This window comes from Microtus pennsylvanicus, chromosome 1 (genome assembly GCF_037038515.1).
Source record: "Microtus pennsylvanicus isolate mMicPen1 chromosome 1, mMicPen1.hap1, whole genome shotgun sequence".
Lineage (NCBI taxonomy): Eukaryota > Metazoa > Chordata > Mammalia > Rodentia > Cricetidae > Microtus > Microtus pennsylvanicus.
In genome coordinates this window covers 83601606-83612873 of record NC_134579.1, presented here as the reverse complement: position 1 = coordinate 83612873, position 11268 = coordinate 83601606, and the positions used below count along the sequence as shown (strand labels likewise).

The following is an 11268-nucleotide window of genomic DNA, read 5'->3' as shown; positions in this document are numbered from 1 at the left end:
CCGCTATCCCTTCATAATAGGGGGGTCTGGAAATTAAGCATAACCAACATTCTCGGGTCTTATTGGGGTCAGTGGCATTGAGAATTAAATATGCTCCCTGTATCAGATTGAGCAGTCTGTCCCCAGTCCCGAGGTGCTGGGAAGACTGCTGGTACTGTGGAGACTGCTGTTCGGTTTCCCTAGTCGTGGGGGGCAGGCTATCAGTATCAGGAGTGCTGGTATAAGCTGACTGTTTTTCCGTGATATGTCGGGGTAAGGCTGGGGGAAATGTTGGCACTGAGCGGGAAGGAGGATTCTGATTGGGTAAGACTGGATTTGGTCCAATAGATAGCTGAGGGCCAGCGCTCATTACCTGTCTAGTTAGGGAGAACATGGTGACCGGGTCATGCCCCTGTCGTCGATAGAGGCGTAATCCCCAGGACTTGGGTCCGTCCCAGGATGCCTTTCTCCCTCGTGTGGTAAAGTCAAGGACCAAGGGGTTACATCTGCCTCCCGGGGTGGCCCCCTGGACATTAGTAGCGGAGGTGGAGTCGTAACAGGGGCCACATGCTTTTCCTCCACATGTCCATGGCCCCCCACCTAAGTAACCCGGAGTGGTTCCTTGTCTAAGGGTGATCAGGTCCCAAGTTGAGGATGGTTTCCAGTAAGCATCCCCCGTTGTTTAACAACCCCAATGAGCGCAGTATCCCTCTGCTGGCCCCCCACAATTTCTGTTAGTATCCTGTCCAGGGCATACATAGAAATCTTTGCTTCATGTCCCATGTCGCCCCCCTGGATGGTGACAGCCGTATCCAGCTCAGGGGACAGCAATAAGAGAATGACATCAAACTAAAGGGCACTATGGGCATGAGGGCTTGATCCGATGAGAAGATGTAGACTTTAAAAGTAAATTCATTAAGGCGTAGGAATACTATACTAACCCCTGTCCTAAGAATATAAAAAGCAGCCACAGGAATCGATAAAATGTGCCCATACTATGGCTAGGAAACTTAACGTTGAAGCTACTGTAAAAACCGCTGTGCATACACATGAAGTATAATGCTCGATTTTTATATTATTGCACGCATTATAAGAACAACAACAAAAAAGACAACTAAAACATATCTTCCACTTCCCTCCCGATTCTTCCAAAAACTCTCATATGGAGGTCAGAGGCACTAGGTAAAATAAGTCCTCGTTTTCAGAAAGGACTTAGCTGTGATTCCGAAGAGGCTAGTAACTACGAACAGGGTGCAGTGCAATGTCCCCTCCATCAGCCCGCCATTTAGCTACCTGCAGCAGGAGAGCCTATGGGCCCCAGCCCTTCCTACAACCGGGGTTTGCAGCCTCCGCCAGGTCCGCACCCCAAGCTCACGGGACCCCGGGCAGCAGAAGCAGCACTCCGGGGAACTTGTCACTTTGGGTCCCCGCTAGCCCTGCAGCGCCTGCCTTCTCACTCCCTTATCCTCGGGCTTTTCAGGAAGCGGCAGAACGTGCCGGCCTCCGCCGTCCTGGTCTGCTCACCAGGTTGCTCAGCTGCGCCGCCTGTTCCTCGTGATAGTCCAGCCGGCCGAGGGAGCACGGCCGGTATTTGTCCACCCAGAGGCTCATGGCAGCTGGAGTCCCACCAGTGCGCCAGCCAGCTAGACGAGTTTCCCCGCGAGCTCCAAACCGCGGGTCACTTCCGGCAGCGGACGACTTCCGGATTAGAGACTATGGTACCCGAATGGAGCCTGAAATAGTCACCGACAAAGCTTGCAGCAGCCTCTCCACCCCAGCACGGGAAATTCATGGTGCAATCCTCGTGCCTTTATTCTCACCCTCTGTTACATTTTAGAAAACATTCGATGGAATTAAAGACACATCAATGACAGTCTGAGCATCCAGTCTTAGTGCTTAGGGAGTTTCCTCCATTTCATTCATCCATTCATTTATAAATTCATTCAAATTTATGCCACAGAAATTTATCTTTATTTGTAGAGTTGGTTTTCTCTCTCTCTTTTTTTTTATACCAAAGAGCTTTTGCCTACATGCATCTGTGAACTGTGTTCTTGGTGCACTTAAAGGTCAGAAGAGGACCTCAGATCCCCTGCCACTAGGGTTACAGATGGGTGTGAACTGCCATGGGAGTGCTTGGGAACTGAACCCAGGTCCTCTACAAGAGCAGCCAGTGCTCTACCCACTGAGCCATCTCTGCTGCTGTTACAGTGGGTAACCTTCAGTAATGTTGCAGGATATAAGATCAACTCAGAAAAATCAGTAGCCCTCCTATATACAAATGATAAAGAAGCTGAGAAAGAAACCAGAGAAACATTACCCATCATAATAGCCACAAATAACATAAAATATCTTGGGGGTATCACTAAACAAAGAAGTGAAAGACCTATTTGAGTAAGTCTTTGAAGAAATTGAAGAAGATACCAGAAAATGGGAAGATTTCCCATGCTCTTGGATAGTTATGATCAACATAATAAAAATGGAAATCCTACCAAACGCCATCTAGAGATTCAATGCAATCCCCATCAAAATCCCAACACAGTTCAAGTGCTCTGCAATTCAGTTTCCCTGCTACAGTAACCAGTGAGATGACATTTCAGATACAGAGATGACTTCTAGCTCTAATAATACTCAAGGTTTTACATTTTGTATATTACCTACCCAAAAAGACAGAAAATATGTTGTGGGATTCTGTATAAGGGCCAAATTAGGGAAGTTCTCAATGATACATATGTCTTCAAGTCTTGCTGCAGCAGTAGAAAGCAGCTCATGAGAAGCCTCTCCTATCTCCACTCAGGAGTGGTGACTGAGCATCATGTAGAAGGGGACAAAGAACAATTTAAACTTTGAAAAGACTACAAAATAACACACTGACCTTTCTATTTTTAACTTGGATACCTACCATCCTACCAAAAGACAGTTTCTAATGCAGTTTTAAATTGGATACCCATCTGTCCACCCACCAACTCTAAGAGAGTGCTTAGTTTATTGCAAGAAAAAAGTGTACAGAATATTTAAGATGCTGAGTATTTCATAGGAAAGCTGGACGGTGCTGTAAAGAGTCTTTTTAATTGTTTAACACCACCAAATAAATGAAATTAGGAGGATTTCCGGGGACAGAGTTGGGACTGTTGTATGATAAACCACATGTTATCTAGTCTTTCTGTGGAGAGGAAATGGTTACGCATTTTAAAATGTCTGGGTAAACTATTTCTTCTCATGACAATTTGTCATAATTCAGTAGCATGTCCTTCCCCTAGAGATAGCAAAATATTTTCAAATGCTACAGCATTACCGAAGTTCTGATGACTCAGATCTGTACTACTCTTTATCATAATTCACACTGAAAAATAGCATTGAAACTACTCTACAAACTAACGTTAAATAAAAAGACGAAGCATTTACGATAACTGTACCTTTTTTCTTTTTATTGTTTTTATTGAGCAATACATTTTTCTCCCTTCCCGTCCCTTTTCTTGTACTTTTTTTATATACTTTTTATACTGTTGGATATTTATAATCAAGCTTTTACTCTAGGGTCTTATTAGAAAAAAAACAGCAACCTTGGTATTTGATGTAAATGTAGTATGCTAAATTCTGAGATAGCCTGAGAAAAAGCTGGAGATATTATTTAATAGTAGAAGTAGACAAGGTTTCTCATCTGCCTTGTAGCATTAAGTTAGTTTGTAACACTCAGATTTATTTTTACATGTATGCCTGTGTGTGAATGTTTTCACACATGTATATGCTCTACATGCATGCTTGGTGCTGAGGTCAGAAGGTATTGGGTCCCCTGGAATTTTAGATTCAAAAGGATGTGAGCCCCCTTATGAAGCTGTGAACCAAACCCAACTGCCCTTAACTACCGAACAATCTCTCTAAACCATAAACTCACACTTCTTAAATTTAGCAGATGAAATGATGTTTTGAGTAACCTATATGAAACAGCCTTATGGAATTTTATCAACTGTTTTGTGACATAAACCAATGGGTGGGACCATTTCAGAGCTTTGAATGAATCCTTCTGACTCTGTTCCCAATATTCCTACTGTAAGTAGATGACAGTGTTGGAGCAGGCCCTTACTCTACAGCTTCCCCATGTGACATACATGGTTTAGGAGTGAGAGGTTGGAAGGCATCTCCAGAATACAAACTTGCAGCTCAGCAGTTCCCCTCTGCTGTGGGCACCCTTTGCTCATGCATTTCAAAGGCAACTTTCAGTGGTTTGCTATCCCGGGATCACAATGTGCAATTGTGATTGGACACCAGGATAGAACTAATGTAGTGCAGAACGAGGAGTTCCTTTCTTTCCAGATCCCTTCTTCATGACATTCTCTTAAATATGACTGTAACAGAAAGTCTTGGTAGTAAAGACAGGAGTAGGTCAGGCCATCCACATCCAAGGTACTACCCTCCTGTGTGGACGTGTGCAGACCTGCCTGGATGCGAAACCGCTGTGTAACCAAGGCTCCTGGAATGTGCAGAAATCCATCTCTGCCCAGGAGTTCTGTAGTCACAGGAGAGCAACCCCACATCTGACTCAAGAAAGGCTGTAAAACCGAGTAGTCGAAAATTGATTTTATTCATAAAAATACTCATTATACTAAATAGGAACTTTAGAGAGGGTAGTCAGTATATACAGGGTAGAGCCTTAGCCAACTATTAAAACAACAAGAATAAATTATTTTAAAACAAACAACAAAATTTAAACCAAAGCACAGAAAAAAATATCCAAACAAATGAAAACCAAACCCAAACCAGAACCCTTGCTCCAATTAAGCTAAAAATAGTCTCTAGCTCTAGATCCAAAAAATCAATCGAGAGCATCTGGCTCCCTAAAGACACCAAAGGTGACCAAACCTCCTCTATAGACCCTTTCTCAGGACTGACGTGCCAGTCCAGGATGTGAAACTGGAGAATCCCCTGACATTTTCTTTATGGATGATCAATGATTAACACAGGTGAGGGATGCTGTAGTCTCTGTACTGCGTTATCTTCACCAACACTTTCCTGTGACATGGAGTCTCCCTCAGCACTCACAGGAGAGGGAATCCTGTTCTTTCCCTGTGGTGTGCACAGACTACAGCACGGCATCAGTACAGTCTTTCTCGTGAGAGTCCTCACCACGTATGGAGGGCGCAGCCGGCTTACTAAAGACATGGAGAGTAAACTGACAGAGGAAGCCTTGCTCAGCAGCATATCCTCCCCATGCTGCTGTGCGCCACTCAGGGTCCACCTGCTGACCAATGTCGGGATTTGGAGTCATTCTTGGTGGGTCCTCTGAATGTCAGGCTTCTTTCTGATGATTTCCTTTCTCCAGGAATAGTGGGTCAATAGAACATGAATCAGATTGGCGGTGTATCCCCTGCAGTAGGTGGAGATTTTCCTCACTGGTTATTTCACAGCTACAAGGAGGGGTCTGCTTCTCAGTAGGTGTTGCTGCTCAAGTGGAGAATGTGTGAAGCTTCCTTCAGCCTCCTCAGTTCTCCAAAGCGGAGCTGTCAGAGAAGGAAAGGCAATCAGATGCATAGGAAGCCTCATTGGACCACAGCCTAGACAAAACCAGGGACTGTCCACACATGGGAAACAAACATCAAGGAAGAAAACCCACCCCATGAATGCCAAGGTTGCAGTGGACAGGAGTCAATGGTGGCTCACTGGCCTGGCACACTCAGGGCTCCTGCTGCAGCAGGTCTGTCTGCAGGAGGCTCTCATCCTGGACTGTAGCCAGATCATGCTGGAGGTTTTCATCTTAGGGGAGGAAATTGCTGGAACACAGGTCTGTTAAGGACCTGCCCTGTCAGCTTTTGAGCTCTCACCAGCTCTACTCAACTGGGAAATCCAGCATTACATTTGAGCTGGGCTCATTCACTCCTTGCTTCTTCAAGGATAAGACAGCACCTGAGTTTCTTTTTTCTCCACCTTTAAAACTGCTAGAAAGTGAGCTGAGAAATACACATTGTGGTGAACTAGAAAAACAGCCCAATGCTCCAATAGTTTAGATACATTCTTTTGAAAAAAACAGCAGTATAGCAATGTCTGGGTCACAGGCCTTGAACAGATGCCAGGAAACTGTGAGCAACCTGGGAAATTAACTGTATGAGGCCCTGAAGAGGAGCAAACACAACACTGCAGTGAAGGCTGGGCTTATTCCTTCAGCACAGAAACTTCCTTGGATTCAACATGTCAAACTCTAAATGTGATTTTAATTCCAGAGAAACCTTCTTACAGGAAACAGATGCAAACTGCAGAGAACCCATAATCAATAAGAAGGTGCTGTATGCTAATCTGCCCAAGTGTAGGATTTTATCTCTAAAGCTGATACTCCTGGAGGAAAATAAAGTGGCAGGAGGAGACACCGTCTTCCACAAATAACACTGCCTCTATTAGGTCTGGGACTACCATAGGAAGGATCAATGCACTCAGAACACACGAGAGCACTCAGAATTGAAGAAGTGCACACAATTGAGAAAGATTAAGGATAACACATATTGCTTCCTGTGCAGACATTTCTGTTGACTGAGCCAGCCCAATACTCTCAGATGTTCTTTCCCTGGCTTTGACTGAAAAGTCATGCAAATGGCCAGGAACCCAAATAGGAAAGAGATTCAGGTACTGGGGAACTACTTGATATAACTCCCTCTTCGTGGCCTGGGATCCTACCTCATCTGGGAGACAGCGAAGGGATTCTGCAGCTTTTCAGCCATTTCTATATGTTTGGTGACCAGATCCCTCAGCTTCAGCAGGAATTGTCGTCTTTCCACCAATATATCCTGTTTCTGTTCATTACAAGATTATGTTCTTAGTGGAGGGTTGAACACTCACATGCACACACACACACACACACACACACACACACACACTCACTCACTCCTCAACGCACACTTCTGGATATACATGTATAAGAACATACACATTCGGCAAAATAACAAGAATTAATCATTTGATATTTCTCTGTATCAATGGTCTCATTTCCTTAATAAAAATACACAGAATGACAGAATGGATGCAGAAACAGAATATATTTTTCTTCTGCATACAAGAAACAAACTTCAACATCAATTATAGACATTACCTCTGGGTAAGGAATTGGAAAAAAATCTTCCAAGCAAATGTACCTAAAAGACAAGCTGGTGTAGCTATTTTAATACCTAACAAAATCGACCTCAAACCAAAATTAATCAAAAGACATGGGGAAGGACACACCACAAAGATAACATTTTAATTTTTTTTTTAAATTTTTCGAGACAGTGTTTTTCCATAGCTTTGGAGCTTGTCCTGGAACTAGCTCTTGTAGACTAGGCTGGCCTTGAACACAAGGAGATCTGCTTCCCTCTGTTTTTCAAGAGCTGGGATTGAAAGTCTGCACCACCACCACCAGGCCATCATTTCAATTCTTAACATGTATGCCCTAAGTAAATTTTTAAGATAAACATTACTATAGCTTCTATAGCTGAAAACACATATTGATTTCCACATGCTAATATGAAAATTATTACCAATAATAATCTCAGTCTCACCAATGTGCATGTCATCAGTGTGCAGGTCATGCAGACAAAAATTAATAAACTCTGGATTAACTGAAGTTTTTTTTCATTTATTTATTATGTATACGATATTCTGTGTGTATGCCTGCAGGCCAGAAGAGGGCACCAGACCCCATTACAGATGGTTGTGAGCCACCATGTGGTTGCTGGGAATTGAACTCAGGACCTTTGGAAGCACTCGGGAGGCAGAGGCAGGCTGATCTCTGTGAGTTCGAGACCAGCCTAATCTACAAGAGCTAGTTCCAGGACAGGCTACAAAACCACAGAGAAACCATGTCTCGAAAAAAACCAAAAAAAAAAAAAAACAAACAAAAAAACAACAAAAAGAAAGCACAAACGTATAATCTACTGACCTTGGACATTTGGTTCAAGCATCAATTATTTAAGTATTTAGACTAAGTTTGAGCTTGTGATTCAAACCCTTAATCCTAGCTACTCAGAGACTGAGACAGATGGACTGAACATTAAAGTCTGGACTGAACTAGACTGTGAGTTCAAAGCTAATCTTTGGAATGTAGTGTGATCATATCTCAAGACTTTAAAAGAATTTGGTGATATATCTCATTGTTATAATGTGTGACAAACATGAGCAAAGCCCAGGTTTAATGTTATTTTAATAATTAGATCAAATAACCATGGGAGAACTGCTATTTTCTGAAGGGAAATTAAGGAGGAGTGGACCCGGGGTCCGGGGAACAGGGGTTGAATGACTGGGAGGAGGGAAGGAGGTTCAACGGATGAAACATGAGAGAAGATAAAAAATGTAGACAATAACCACCCCTTTGACATTTACACGGGGATTTTTTCCTTCAAAGCTGTTTCCAGCCATTGATCTCACAAGATGCTAAATCCTTAGAAAGTCTTGGAATAATCACAGAAATCAACAATTGGACAGGATGTTAGTGAGCTACTGGAAAAGTGGGTGGATGATCACGTGTGTGTGTGTGTATTACTACTGATGGTGGACAGCCTGCCCACATTGCTGCAGCCTACCTTATCCAACTCATCACATAGCTCACAGAACTTCTCATCGGTCTTTTCATAGAGATTCTTCACCTTCTCACAGGCCACTTGCATTGAAATCTGCTCCCTCCATAGCTTTCGGTTCTCCTCTCTCAACATGCTCACTTTTTTCTTCAACTGAGTTCGCTCATTCAGGAGCTGGTTGTGGAGGATGCTGAAACATCACAAAAACACATTGAGACCTACCTAGCCTCCATCTCCCACATCACCCATGCAAACTCCCATGTCCCCAGACAGCCCTAGACCAGAGCCCACAGTCACCATGCCAGGATACCCTAGTGGCTGTCAAATGTCAGAGAATGGCCAAATTACAGAAAGACTCAGACTGCTTTTGAAAACTGTTACAATAAAAGAAATGCATGTACTTCTGAGAGCAGGGTTTGCCTCCTACCACATGTACTTAACTGTCCATTGTATTGGGAAAGCATCAGCAGGTTGAGAGGTAGAAGACAAACATTCTCTGAGGGAGGACAGCAGACCCAATTGAAATATATTCTATCTATGGGTAGAATGGGATCACCTCTGTAAACCCCTACCAGAGCCCCCAAGACCCACAAATGATAAAAGACCTTTATCATGGTACAAATAGATTTTCTATCGAGAGGCTCCTGAGCCTGGCAGGACAATGTTGTGATGGGCTCACAGATACTTCAGTCTTAGCAAAACTAGTCCAGTAGGTCCAAGTCAAGAGCATAAGACAGACTGCTTTTTATAGGGAGACAGGCCAAAAGGAAAGTCCTCACTTTGGTTCAAAGGCAAAAACATGGCAAAAGCAGTCACTGCCAAGGAATAGAGTCCCAGTGAAGTCAGTCACTCACCTGTCAGAGACAGTTTCCTCAGTCAGCTCCTTGCACTTGTACAAGGCCTCTCTCATCTCCATGGGGAATTTCTGTAGATCCAACATCACTTTCTTATGCTCCATATTCAGCATCTCCAACTCAAAATTTAGCCTGTATTAGGGCATAGCCCCAGAGCAAAGAACCCCATGAATTCTGGACTTAATGATCCTATGATTTCAGGCTGTGCCCTAAACACCCCAGCACAGTCAATGTCACTGATAGCTATGAACGAGGACAACCTGGTGCTGTTTAAACTTGCTGACGTGGCCCCAGACCAGCAATCAGGGGTGCAAAGGGAGTGATGCAGAGCAGCATGAGTTCCATTAATGGGCCTGGAGGAATAGAATAGTTAAGTCGTCGGGAGCCTGTGTCACAAGTCTGATCCCACAAGAAATCTATGATAATGTTGTTCCCGTCTTCAGAACGGGGATTTTTGATCTTAGGTTCCTATTGTTACTTGGATGTCTAAAGCACAAAATCAGTGTTAACAGCGAGCAGACCTGACTTAAGGATAGATATATAAGTCTCCAGTGGATTCCAATGGGCTGCCAAGGTGAGCACACGGGCCAGGAGCACCATCACTGGTCATAGTGGAGTTCCCTGACCCTAAGGGAACTTAGTGGGATCACCTGGAAACTGTGGCACAGAAAGAACCACATGCCACAGACCCCAACTGCTAGGACACACGGACACAAACACACACACACACACACACACACACACACATACACGGAGGATGCACACACACACACACACACACACACACATACACGGAGGATGCCAAATAAATGTAGGCAGGCTGAATTTTCTCAGAATATAAGAAATCAGACTAGAGAGGAGCAGTGATGAAGTTCAGACCTCAAGACACACTCTGAGATGCACCAAGACGACTAGACCCCTGCAGCTGCTCCCAGGAGCAGCCAGTACTCAAGCACCTGCTGGTTAAGCACAAAGACTCACCATACACTCACAGCACCTAGCATTGTCCACAAGCCAACACCTGTCAAGGCCTCATGAAATGTATGCTGAGAGCTCACAACTATTGCCCCATCCCCAGATTGATCCAGGCCAAAGGCTCTGCTTTTTATTTGGAGGAATCACACAGCCTGTGTCCTGATATCACTCCTTCCCAGGGTTCAGCTTTGCCTCTCAGATGCCCTCAGGAACTAGACAAAATGGCTACCTGTTGTTCAAATCCTTGTTGGTATAATTAGCCAGAATTCCACGAAGTTCATTCCTTTCTTGGGTCATCATCTGAAGCTGCAGGGTCAGCGTATCCACCTTGTTCATCCGCTGCTCCTGCCCAGTAACAGAGTTTGGGGCTGATGTTTTTCCAGTACTCCCTGCAGGAAGATAAATATTAGTGAATTTATGCAGTAGTATGGCACAGGACCAGGAGAGATCATGTTGAGTTCGAAGAAGAGGCCAAGGAAGAGTGAATGCATGGAACACAGTGAAGGATCAGGACAACTCCTCAAACTGGGAGCCGATAAGCCATGCCTCTGTCTCCACTCACTGTGGCTAGCTATGTGTATCAGCCCCTCCTGCTGCCCCACTGGCCCTGAAAGGCATATGTCACCCAGCCATGCTGCTTTGGAAATATCAACTCATTTCTGATGTGATACAGAAAATTCCTGGAGTCTCCAGTGCTTAGAGACTCTCAGTCTCTTAGTGTGGCCTGGAATAGAAGTAACTGAATGTCTGAGACCCTGGTGCATAGATGGGGAATTTCCCATGGGATACTCACAGAACCTAAAGAAATCACTGATGATGAGTTGTAGCAACAACCTACTCTCACACCCCATTAGTCTGTGCCTCCTGCTGGCCTTTGCCACTAAAATAAAATTAAGGAACTCACAGAACAGCAGCTGTAACCTTGACAA

The 11268-nt window shown here is 44.2% G+C and overlaps 1 protein-coding gene across 1 annotated transcript; it reads right to left on the bottom strand.

Moving 5' to 3' along the window:
- Positions 1-5056: 5056 nt before the first annotated feature.
- LOC142837116 (disks large homolog 5-like) lies at positions 5057-9550 on the bottom strand. The gene is made up of 4 exons (XM_075952094.1): positions 9365-9550; positions 8517-8700; positions 6640-6755; positions 5057-5126 (listed from the first exon to the last, which is right to left on the bottom strand). The coding sequence occupies exons 1-4, from the start codon at positions 9475-9477 to the stop codon at positions 5057-5059; spliced, it is 483 nt and encodes a 160-aa protein (XP_075808209.1). The 5' UTR covers positions 9478-9550.
- Positions 9551-11268: the final 1718 nt, after the last annotated feature.